The sequence below is a fragment of the Dama dama genome, chromosome 11, assembly GCF_033118175.1.
Source record: "Dama dama isolate Ldn47 chromosome 11, ASM3311817v1, whole genome shotgun sequence".
In the NCBI taxonomy this organism is placed as follows: domain Eukaryota; kingdom Metazoa; phylum Chordata; class Mammalia; order Artiodactyla; family Cervidae; genus Dama; species Dama dama.
The window spans coordinates 45354682-45368133 of record NC_083691.1 but is presented as its reverse complement, the minus strand read 5'-3'; the positions used below and the strand labels follow the sequence as shown (position 1 = coordinate 45368133).

Genomic DNA, 13452 nt, shown 5'->3' with positions numbered 1-13452 from the left:
TCTGAAATTCCACCTGTCTGAAGAGATAACATATAATAAACAAAACTATGTTATGTTGATAACACAGGAAAATGATGGCAGGTTGATACTTTTATAAAGGTTTATGTTTAAAAATTGGAAAAAAAGTGATTCAGGTTCGCAGATCTAGTGAGAGGTAATTTCTTTGCTTACAATAATCATGAAAAAATATTTCTGATATTTGTCCTATAGAATTGCTTTGCTGACTTTAATGTCTTTTCCTTTTCTGAATACCCTAAACATGATCTAAGTAACTGACAGTTCCATAAAATTACTTTTATCTGGAATAAATTTATGTTTTGATTATTGTAAGTTTTACTTATTTTTGGCTGTGCTGGGGTCTTCATCGCTGCACATGGGCTTTCTCTAATTGCAGAGGGCGGAACTATTCTTCCTTGGGGTGCACAGGCTTCTCACTGTGGTAGCTTCTCTTGTTGCAGAGCACAGACTCTAGGGCAAGGGCTCAGTAGTTATGGTGCCCAGTTTAACTGTTTTGTGGCATGTGGGATCTTCCTGGGCCAGATCAAACCCGTGTCCCTTGCACTAGCAGGCGGGTTCTTAACCACTCTACCACCACAGGGAGGTCCCCTATATTTTGATTATAGATATTACTCTCTTCATCCCTCTGAAGATTTGAAACCACCTCTACCTGCCTTTCCTGTCCACTACTGTAGTTCAGAATCAGGTCTTAAAATCACTAATTAGGGCTCCTGCTCCATGTTATCAATATTTGGAAAAATCACAGACCTGATTTGGCCTGCTTCAGAGTTCTTGTTCCTCTAGCATTTCTAACCACTGCAGCTTTCTTATAGCCCCGGGGAGACTGACAGCATTTACCTATCCCAATGCAGTGCCTTTTCACAGCAACAGAGCCCCATTAGAGCTTCCTGCTTTTAGCCACAAGCTCAGCTCCTTTACCCCACAAGAACTTAACTCTCAACCACTACTGCTTTGGTCTTAGAGCCTGGTAGACCCTGGTTTCCACCAGGCTCAATGCTTTTCATTCTATTCCATTTTTGCCTGGAAAATTCCATGGCCAGAGGAGCCTGGCAGGCTATAGTCCATGGCGTCGCAAAGAGTCAGACACAACTGAGCAATTGGGCACAATTTCTGTCCTACAGAAATATTCATTTGGTTTTTTAATGGCCCTTTTTACGTTGTATCCATACAATGTATGTGGAGCCACTGAGTATGTCTAAGTACTAGATTACTGCACTACACTGATGAGAACATTCCTGGGTATTTTATATGTATCTGTCCAACTTCACCTTGGGCCATTCCTCCTTGCACTTATTAAACACCACAGTCACAGAGATCATCATTCAGCTTCTGAAACATGCCAATGAGCTCCATCCTTCTTCAAGAGATTTACACATCATGTTCTGTTTGCCTGGAGAACTTACCACATCATTAATTCCTTACTGACTTTCAAGTCTCAGTTTAAGGTTAACTTAAAACATATCCAGATTACCTGCCCCCTCCAGCAATCCTGATCAACTCTGTTCCATTTCTGAGCACTCTGCTTGTTCTATCCGTAACAATCACTACAATTTATGTTTGTTTACTTAATATATTTTATGGCTCTAAAATTGTCTATTTTCCCTTTGAGAAAGTCTGCTCCCAGCTGTATTTCAACTAAAGAAATCTAAAGGACCAGATTCTAGTTTATGTCTAAAATCTATGTTAATGTTAAATAATACAATAAAAATATTATATTTTATTTAATTTTTAGTAAAACATATATGTAGCCAAACATTTTAAATTAATAAGCTACAACAAAGATAGGAGAAAATGTTTGGTTTAGCTTTGCAATCAAAAATAATGCTGGGGTGTCCCTAGTGGCTCAGTAGTAAAGAATTCGCCTGCCAATGCAGGAGACAGGGGTTCAATCCTTGAAGCAGGAAGATCCAACATGCTGCAGAGCAACTGAGCCCGTGTGCCACAACCACTGAGCCTGTGCCCTAGACCCTGGGAGCCACAATTACCGGGCCCGTATGCCACAACTACTGAAAGCCTGAATGCCCTAGAGCCTGTGCTCCAAAACAGAAGCACAATGAGAAGCCTAGAGAGTAGCCCCCACTCTCTGAAACTAGAGAAATGCCCACATCGCAACAAACACCAAACACAGATGAAAATATATAAATAAAACTATTATTTTTTAAAAGAGTAATGCGGTTCAGCTTATTTTTCTATTGTAGTAAAAGTCTGGGATTCTCTTTTGTCACAGTGTAGATCAGTGGTCCTCAAAGAATGGTTTAGGGAGGGGAGGAGTTGGGAGTGGGGGTGGCATGTAGGTACAGTGACCTTCATAGGGTGTCTGTAAAATTCAAACAACTTTATATAAGCAGCTCATGCAGCTCAATACCAGAAAAATAAACGACCCAATCAAAAAATGAGCCAAAGAACCAAACAGACATTTTTCCAAAGAAGACATACAGATGGCTAACAAACACATGAAAAGATTATTAACAAACACATGTATTATTAACAAACACATGAAAACACATTCATTATCAGAGAAAAGCAAATCAAAACCACAAGGAGGTACCATCTCGTGCAGGTCAGAATGGCTGCCATCAAAAAGTCTACAAGCAATAAATGCTGGAGAGGGTGTGGAGAAAAGGGAAGCCTCTTACACTGTTGGTGGGAATGCAAACTAGTACAGCCACTATGGAGAACAGTGTGGAGATTCCTTAAAAAACTGGCAATAGAACTGCCATATGACCCAGCAATCCCACTGCTGGGCATACACACTGAGGAAACCAGAACTGAAAGAGACACGTGCACCCCAATGTTCATCGCAGCACTGTTTACAATAGCCAGGACACGGAAAAACCTAGATGTCCATTGGCAGATGAATGGATATTACTCAGCTATAAAAAAGAATGCATTTGAATCAGTTCTATCGAGGTGGATGAAACTGGAGCCTATTATACATGATGAAGTAAGAAAGAGAAGCACCAATACAGTATACTAAAGCATATATATGGAATTTAGAAAGATGGTAACAACAACACTATATGCAAGACAACAAAAGAGACATAGATGTAAAGAACAGACTTTTGGACTCTGGGAGAAGGCAAGGGTGGTATGATCTGAGAGAATACCACTGAAACATGTATATTACCATATGTGAAATAGACGACCAGTCCAAGTTTGATGCATGAAACAGGGCACTCAAAGCCAGTGCACTGGGACAACCCAGAGGGATGGGGAGGGAGCAGGGTTCAGGAGAGGGGGACACATGTACACCCATGGCTGATTCATATCAATGTATGGCAAAAACCACCACCACAATATTGCAAAGTAATTAGCCTCCAATTAAAATAAATTTTTTAAAAAAGGATTCAAACAATTTTATTAGTAACACTAAAATGTTATCAGCCTTAAAAAAAAAAAAAAAAACCTCATTCTCTTCTGAGTATACAATGGAGTTTTCCAGAGGTTCAATGATGAATGAGATCACAAGAGACCAAATGCAGAAACTGTTATGAGACTCCCGCTGTCTTCCATTAAATCAGGTATTAAGAGAGATTTGTAAAAAAAAAAAAAAAAAAAAAAAAAAAAAAGCAAAACAGGGCCACTTTCCTCACTGAACTGTTTTGTTCTGAAGGACATTTAAAAACAATTATTTATACCAGCATGTCATGGGTTATTTTTTAAAATAAATTTTTTAAACTTGCTTTAATTTTAATATTGTAAATATTGATACATATAACCACATAAAAATGAATAGTTAAAACTCTAAGGTTTTCAATGTTAAGAATATAAAGAAGTCCTGAGACCAGGAAGCTTGAGATGTAAATAAGCAATATTCAGGTGACCCTTGTTGTGCTGTGTGGCAAGCGAGACCTTAGTTCCTGGACCACAGATCAAATTCCCTGCAGTGGGAGGGCAGGGTCTTAACCTCTAGACCACCAGGGAAGTCCCTACAGCTGACCGACCTTTGAACAATGAGGGAGTCAGGATTGCCAAAGTCCTGCATTAAATATCTGTATATAACTTTTCTCTCCAAAATTTAACTACTGATAGCCTACTTGTGTTGACTGGAAGCCTTTGGACTGAGAGCATAAACAGTTGATTAATACATATTGTGTATGTGTTATATACTGTATTCTTACAACAAAATAAGCTATAGAAAATATATTTACAGTACTGTATTATATTCATGTATATTGGTATGTTTATGTTGTCTGCTTATGAGATGAATCTCAATACCTGCATCAACAGCTTTTGGGTTTTTTTTTTAAATATCTATCTACTTGACTGCACTTGGTCTTAGCTGTGGCAGGCAAAGTCTTTGATCTCGGCTGCAGGTAGGATGTTTAGTTCTGGCATGCAGCATCTTTTTTAAAAGTTGCTGCATGTAAGATCCAGGTCCCTGATCAAGGATCGAACACGGATGGCCCTCTGCACTGGGAGCTTGGAGTCTTAATCACTGGACCATCAAGGAAGTCCCCTCAATAGTCTTATACAAAACACTGTAGATATTGTATGTATTGTGAAAACTACACATCAAACATGAAAAGAGAACGTGAAAAATAAATTCATATTTACTTAGACATCCTGCATTTATTGAAAAGAAAAAAAAACAACACACATATAAGTAGAACCTTGCAGTTCAAGCCTGTGCTGTTCATATGTCAACTGGACATCATTAAGATTTTATTTAAAATTTTACTTTACTTCAATGAGTGGGCTGACTATCATAAAATATTGTTAGGGCCTCATCTAGAACATAGTCTACATTTACCTGAATACCTTGGGAACACAAAGTCTTGCACATAATGATGATGATAATATGTAATAATTTTGCTATTATGATAGAAGTTGAAATAAATTTTTGTATAAACAGGTGAGTTTCATAGTTTGATTTCTAGTTCTGATGGTAAACCCAATTAAGGGGTTTGGGAGAAAGTAATATTCTTGGCACTGCATCAGAAAATTATAGGTAGGCAAGATACCATTAAGAGTGGGGCACAAAATCTCCTCAGCTTTAAGACTTGACCAAAACTGCAAAATACCAGTCATTCAAACAATGAAAGTTTAATTGTCTTGATGGAAGATTACATGTTTACCAGGTAAACCTTCCTGCAGATTTACATTCTGTACTTTTGGCTGAGTCAGCTTATAACACTGATACAACATACTCAGCATGAATATTTTTTAAAAATCCCTAACAATATCACTTAATATATTATTAAATGAAGAGAGCTTCATTACTACAAATGAGACACATTTTAAAATATATATACAAACATTTTAAATGCATTTAAAATACACTTGTGTATAATATGAAGCATAAGAAAAGGAATACTCCCAGTCCTATCACCCAATCCAAATGTATCACCGATCATACAAGTTAATTGTGAGCTTGCACTAATTCCACAAACCTTTTACCTCTCTTTTCTTCAGTGTTACTAATAATTGTTTTCCACTCCCTTTAATCTCATTCTCTTTATGTTCACCTGTCATATGTCAGTATTACCAAGACTATTTGTAAAATAAATAGTGTTACAGTCTACTTTGGATTACAGATACTAATAATGTTTGAGCCTGCTTTTATATTATAGAATACTTGCATAAATACTTAACATGCTTTTAAATTGTTGCTAAACTTAAATTAACTCATACCTCTAGCAATTCGGAGGAAACATCAAATTTGTACTCTTTGCCACTTTCTTCCTCTGGTTCCATGCGTTTGTAAAACAGCATATATGCACTGTGGGTCTTCAAGAGGGAAAAAACAGTATATTTTCATTTTGACATAGTTTAACTATACAAGTAGATAATATGGGAGTCAGAAAACAATGTAAAATATATGAAAGAAATGGTTACCTTTTCAAAGGAGAAATCCATAAACTTATCTGTAACAGAATCATAGGTCTTGGTCTGTATAAAACAATGAAAGTTTTCCTTCTTTAAGAAATGGGTACACTCAGCTATATTTATATACAAAATATTTTACTAACAGATATTTAAAACTTTATAGCAATTTTGTAAACAGTTCTCAAATAGCATTATCACATAAAAATCTTTGACAGAAATTTTTGGCAAAGAAAAGATCAAAATATTTTTAAGGTACTTACCACCAATATATAAAGTTTAATAAAATGGATTGCAATCTGAAAAACTACCTTTTAAGAGGAAAGTTTTGCAAAGTTTGTTTTCTTTTTAATCTTTTAAGGAACTATTCTAGGAATAACACCTAGAGATGCAATAGGTTTAGCTATGCCTTCAATAGTAACACATTATTTACTTCCTTCTTCTACTCATTTTCAAAGTGTTAAGAATTTGTCTACTTCTTTTCAATTCAGAATAGTACATAAGAACATCAAAGAGCAATAAGAAAGCCTTTTCATTAAAATCCAGAATGGCAACCAGTTATTCACAATAAACATAGTTACTAAAGGAAAATATAACTTTATCTGGGCTTATCTGTGAAATATAAATTACTTTTTAATATCTGATTTAGAGAATCAACAGGGAAAATTTTAAATTTTCAGAAAATTGCTACCAGGGTAAAATGCATATGAAGAAGTGAAATTATTTTAAGACTACTCCAATCTGTCTTTTTTACATCTTAACTGCTAATTACGTAACAGATAACCCTTTTCTATCCTGTCACTAGTAGTGTTAGTAATAACAGCTGCTACTGTTACAGAAAGCACCAAGGAATGATCTTTAAAGTTCAGCTTAAGCCAACTTCCTGGTCAAAGATTTCTCACAGTCAGTCAGTAAAGAGCAATTTCTTCCTGCTCTAATCCCAGAGCATTTAAGGAAACAACGTGTTCAATAACGTCTTGTGTCAGTGTAATTCAACTCTTTTACTTTCATTTTTCAATTGTAAGTCAACCTTCTTAATCAGTTGAAGAAATCTTTAAAAACCACTACAATATTGTAAAGTAATTAGCCTCCAACTAATAAAAATAAATGAAAAAAAAAGTTTAAAAATATATATATATATTTTTTAAAAACTGCCATGTCTGGTATCTGCTCCAACCTTAGTAACTATACTAAACAAATAACAAATTTTAGATTTAATTAGGAACTAAAGGAAAGTTAAATGACTGTTTTTGGGTTTTATGATACTGTAAAGTACTTGGAAAGTCACAAACCACTTAAAAATTTTTGAGTAAAACTTACCGTCATCTCTCCACCAAAACATTCAGAGGCAAGTTGAGCAGAATCAAAAGGTTTTACCTCAGCATCATTAAAAAGATACCTAAAGCAGAGCATATATGTATTGATCAAGTATGTATGTACTATATATAAATATATGTATATATGACTGGTTCAAAATTGGGAAAGGAGTATGACAAGGCTGTCTATTGTCAACCTGTTTATTTAACTTATATGCATAGTACATCATGTAAAATGTTGGGCTTGATGAATCACAAGCTGGAATCAAGATTGCTGGGAGAAATATCAACAACCTCAGATATGCTGATGACACCACACTTATGGCAGAAAATGAAGAGGAATTAAAGAACCTCTTGATGACAGTGGAAGAGGAGAGTGAAAAAGCTGGCTTAAAACTCAGCATTCAAAAACCTAAGATTATGGCATCTGGTCCCATCACTTCCTGGCAAACAGAAGGGTAAAAAGTGGAAAAAGACAGATTTTATTTTCTTGGGCTCCAAAATCACTGCAGATAGTGACTGCAGCCATGAACTTACAAGATATCTGCTTCTTAGCAGGAAAGCTATGACAAACCTAGACAGTGTATTAAAAAGAAAAGAAGGAAATCAACCCTGAATATTCATTGCAAGGACTGATGGTGAAGCACCGATACTTCAGTCACCTGATGAGAAGAGTCGACTCATTGGAAAAGACCCTGATGCTTGGAAAAATTGAAGGCAAAAGGAAAACAGGACAACGGCAGAGAATGAGGTGGTTAGACAGCATCACCAACCCAAAGGACATGCATGAATTTGAGCAAACTCTGGGAGCAGTGATGGACAGAGAAGCCTGGCATGCTACAGTTCATGGGACATGACTTAGTGACTAAACAACAACATGCACTTTATCTGTGTTGTGCCTATTTTTTAAATATTTAGATTACATTCTAATATATTACAAATATTGATCAAACATTAATACACAATCAATTCTAACTAAGCTCTTGTTTTGACAATTTTAATCCACTAGAAATTGGGAATATAGTTTCACAACATAGTCATAATCACCTTAAAATCTCATAGATCTATTTATAGTCTAGGAGTAACAAAAGAGTTCATATAAGCAAGGAATGAAAAGTTTATATAAATATAACATGTAAAGCTATTGGGACAGAAAATATTAAGAGCCTGGAAAACTTACAAAGATAAAGGTACCATTTCAAAATTTATATTCAAATGGACCAGAAAAAGTAAAAGACACCATAGACATGATGTCTTAAAGAGAAACAGTTGAACAAAACCATTCTGCTAAGAAAGTGAAGATGCTCAGTTGTGTGCAACTGTTTGTAATCCCATGCACTGTAGCGTACCAGGTTCCTCCGTCCATGCAATTTTCCAGGCAAGAGTTCTGCTAAGCACAGATCAACTTACCAATGTACACTTTGTTCAAAGCAATATCCCCAACACTTAGAACAATGCCTAGAACAGCAACAGTCTCTACATATGATAATTTACCCAACAACATTCGAAGGCCAAAAACCAGCTATTAAGGACTGACTGAATGACTTCCAGCCATTAACTTGATAAAAGGTGATAAAAAAGAATGTGCTTAGAGGGGAAAAGTAAAGTGAAGAAAATGGAGTATGCAGGCAATTTCTAACTGGAATATATAAGGACTTTGTGGCCATCCTATAGTGAACACAGGTAAGATTCAGAAGGTTCAATATTGTCTCTGAATCTTAAGCTGTGTGCAAAACTCTTGAGGGTCTTCATTTTTCTTGAGTAAGCATTTATCAAGTTCTCAAAAAAGTGTGGAAATCTATAAAGCTTAAGAACAATGGATTCATGTTCTCTTTTGAAAGCTGCTTTCATTTAAACATTTTATGTGCCTCCTTTCCAGACATAGATAAAGTTTAGAAAACAAAAATCTGAAAACATATCTCAGGAAAAAAACTATCAAACTTATACTTTAGAAACAGAAAAAGATTTTTTTTAAAAAAATCCCAAGAAAAAAATATTTAAAACTCACCATTTATTGTTTTTATAAGCATGTGGGTTGACTATATCTCTAATGAAGCTGTAATAGTGTCCACCGTCCGCTGTTCCTGTATGTACAGTCACTCCTATCAAGTCATACTCATAGCTCTCCGTGTCTTTTGAATGATCACTGACTTCCTTAAAACCTGAAATGATTTACATAAAATGGCAATAATTTTGAAAACAGCACACAGTGACATCTTAGAATCACCTGATAGACTATACTTCATGCACAGAAATAGGCACAGATACTTTATATATTCAAACAGGCACAAAACAACTCTATTTGCTGTCACTCACTATTTATAGCCTACAATTTTAAGGAACTTTTATACACATTACTGGAAAAACAACCACATTGTTAGTGCATAACTAGGGACAATCTCAACATAACAAGTAAATGTAAAATATGGTTTTTTTTTCCCCTTTGGTTTAACCTGGCTATTCCTTTTGAAATAGATAAACTTGAATGAAACAGTGTATATTATCTTTACTAGCAATAGGCAAACACAAGATCTGAAAGATATTAACATATTTATGCCTGCTAGTCTCATATTAAGGAAAATGAAGCACTGTACTGGTAGTGTGCTTCCAACTGTTTAATCAATTAATAAAAAACACTATGTATTATAAGCTTTATGTACAAAGAAATAAAATAAAACATACTTCCAACCATAGAGATTTCAATTTGAAAGGTTATTATAATAGATACTAAGGAAAAAACTCCAGAAGATGTATGATTTACGATCTGTATTTCCACCATCAAAAGAAAGAAAGGTGTAATTAAAAGCAAGTAAGAAAGAGCAGATTTGTTTCACCTGAGTGCACAGTCTAACATGAAAAGCAAAGCAACAATTAGCTGAAGAGGAGGAAATGGCTGACAGTGTCAAAGCAGTGGCTGAGGAGTTTGGGTATACCAGGATCTGATTCTGCAACCTAATAAACTCCTTTATCTTGGCATTTTTGTTATTTTCCCGCATGGTGGCATCATGAAAAATACAGTGAAGCACAGTTACTATGCAGTCTTGCTATAACTTTACAAATGGTTTGAAAGCGTTCTGAAGAGCAGGACATATATATACAATGTCAACCTCTTAACTCTGTCTATATTTTCAAACTTACCTCTTTTCAGTCACTCCCTGAAATTCCTAAACTGTACTCAACTTTATTACAAAGTTCCCTCCCTTAACCCTGTATCCCTTCATAGTTACAATCACCATCCTGTCTTTTCAAAAAGATATGTTATTCTCTTGAAATAATAGCGCTCACTCATTGCTTGTCTCTCTCATTTCCCGTTTAGTGAAGAGTAAAACATTCATTGGATTCTCATTAAGTGCCCAGCAATACAGTATAAAGATTAAAATATGGTTCTTTTTCCTAAATCTTATAATATGGTGGCTCTTCAAATCTCAAGAATTTAAATCTGTATAACTTTCTATATAAACAAAATACCACCAGGCCTATTATGTAAAACAGAATTTCTCTCTGCCAAAGAAGAATGGAAAAGGTAAGGGCTAAACCAGTTCTGCTTTCTTCTCTCTCCTCATCTATTCCCATTCCTCATCATGGTTCTTAGGCCATGTACACATATGTTTGAAAATCACTGGTCTTATGGAAAGAACAGCAATTTGTAGGTAACTCAAGTGCCATTTTAAATTCACTGCAAACTGCCTTCCTAACACAATACCCGTATTAAATTGCTGTGATAACCGAAGATCTTCAACATGTCCAACCACCCTTGTGGTCTTACTGGAACTGTTCCTTTTCTTTAGCATTCAATACTTCTAACCACATTCCCTCTTTCTTGAGCTCTTGAAGTACTGATCCCACTATTCACCTAACTGATCAAGCAGAAACCTTTCTCAACTTTTCCTTCCTCTAGGAGTAGACTGATAAACTATAAGCTTCAGAGGGGTAGACACCTTCTTCTTTGTTGTCATTATATTCTCATTATTATGATAGCAAGCTAAATAGTGGACAGATGTTCAGGAACTTTATTTCATTTTTTCACTCAGTCATTGAGTTTTATTAACTCTACTGCCATACACTTTCCTCCTACCTACTAGTCACTTCTATTCCCGGACTTTGCCTTATAGCCTCCCCACACTCCTTTTATTCAGCCTCTAATCCATTTCTATTACTATAGTTAGAATAACTTTCTCAAGATCTCACCTGGTTTTCTTGGTTTCCTGCTTAAAATGTTCCAATAGCTTCACATTGAAATAAAGATCAAAATCATTAACTTGGCCTACAAAAGATTAATCTGACTGCCACTCTTTTGCCTATTTCACCAACCCCCTAACTAACCCCCCACCCTCCAACAAGATTATTCGCTCCTCTCAATCTAGCTTTTGATACTCAGGCTCTGCTTAAATGTCACCTTCTCTTAAAAGCAACCCTGTGATTCCCCTCAACCAATCTGACAACACTTCATGTTAATAATTCCCTGTTTAAAATATGCCATGCCCAATAGACTTAAGCTCTTCAAGACCAGGAACCATGTTTATCTCATTCACTATTGTGTTCCCAATGCCTAGAAAGGTATCTGCAACACAGTCCTAGAAGATACAAAATGCTTATTGGCCAACTGTCTGAATATACCATATTGTCTTTAGAAACATTTTTCTAAGATTCAATTTAATTTTCTTAAATGTATATTTAATTACAATGTTGTAATTAGGACTATATTGTCATGGTGATTTATAGCAAACATAGGCAAGAGAAAGAAATTTTGTATTACCTTCTTTCCTGTCACTCTTTCCCATAAGGAAATCTTCTGTATAGGGTGTCATATCCAAACGTAATGGGAAGGAAAAGTGTGTATTCACTTTTTCTTTCATCATTGTGACCATATTAAATGTGTACCTCATAGTATTGAAACTTAGAATCCGAGGCAATTTCTTAAAACATGCTCTGAAAGACAAAAACAAAAGTTGTTAAAAATTATCTTTCAAAAGTATTCTAGCTATTATCAATTACATTTATACTACATTTATTTCCATATTCTATTCAGAGTAATAATAGTACTCTGAATCATGCTCTTATTAAATCTATCAATCTATCCCCTTATGAGATTTTCTATTCTGAAACAACTTCCCCACGTCTAGATAGGAAAAACAAATGAAAAACTACAGTAGACTGTAGAATATGCCATGATGATGGGAGAGCAAAGCAGTCTTCTGAGTTAGATAAGATTATTTGGGAACCATTAGCATATCAGTAGAGAGTGGCATGGCAGTAGATAAAAGTTTTCAGCAAAGAATGAGTAAACTGAGAAAACCAGTGCTTGAAAACAGAACAGAGTATGATCGGTTGAACACTTACTATGTTATTATAGACATCTAGAAGTATGATAAGAGTACAAAATGACTGAATAACACTTTTCTTGGGAGATAATTTGACAATATTTAAAAAACACAGTAGAATCGTATTAGCCAAATTAAAGGAATGATTCAAAAGGAAAGTTATCAAGAACAATAGATTTATTCAATAAGCTTATTCCAAACTTAATGAATAAATAAGAGATTCTATAAGAATGGAGCCTCTCAATTATCTTTCATGGACTCCTAATTACATTACTCCACAGTAATAAACTTTTGCCTGACTCCAGTCTGTTTTAACTCCTTAATTTCTGGCCTAACCTCTCGTCAGATGAGTTTGTCTTCTACATGTAACTGCCTGCACAGCTATGCTTTGAGTGTATTCATTTATAACTTTTCTCTTTTGCAACCAACTTGATTTCTGGAGACTGAGAAAAAGAATACCATTCTTTTCAAGTGCATATTTATCTGGGAAAAGTCTTCTATTAAGCAATTTGAAAAGAAAGCGTTTCATTCACTGTCTTCAAACATGCTCAGATCTACTTCATGTAGAAAACTCCTCTGCTTGATTTCAATGTTCTTTCTAAAGTCCATCTTTCTTTCTGTTTCTTACTGCCAAACTTCTAAAATGATGATCTATACTTTGTGTCATGTTCTCTGATGACTCTGCTTCTATTACTACAACCTAACGGAAACATCACTAAACTATCTTTTTGAAAAATTTAATGATTTTATTTAGCTGTTATTTTTTTCCTCATCTCTGCGGACTATGTCAATTGAATGAATACCTTCTTGAAATTCTCTTCCCCAGATTCTGGGTTACCATAATATCCTGATTCTTTTCCCTTCCTGACTTTCATTCTGTCACTTTTTCTTCTTTATTTTTAGGTTGGCAAAGGTCTGAGTTCTTTGCAACAGTTATGTTCTTTCTCAGGCAAATGTTCTGATGGCTTCAA

General features: G+C 35.2%; 1 protein-coding gene across 6 annotated transcripts in view; it reads right to left on the bottom strand.

The window, feature by feature from the left end:
- The window catches only part of USP34 (ubiquitin specific peptidase 34), a 223009-nt gene that overhangs the window by 39529 nt on the left and 170028 nt on the right, over positions 1–13452 (bottom strand). For all 6 annotated transcript variants that reach the window (XM_061155228.1, XM_061155230.1, XM_061155226.1 and 3 more), the window contains 5 exons: positions 11917–12089; positions 9169–9322; positions 7165–7243; positions 5857–5910; positions 5653–5748 (listed from right to left, as the gene is read on the bottom strand). In XM_061155228.1, coding sequence (XP_061011211.1) covers positions 5653–5748; positions 5857–5910; positions 7165–7243; positions 9169–9322; positions 11917–12089 — 556 coding nt within the window. The remainder of the gene's footprint in view (positions 1–5652; positions 5749–5856; positions 5911–7164; positions 7244–9168; positions 9323–11916; positions 12090–13452) is intronic.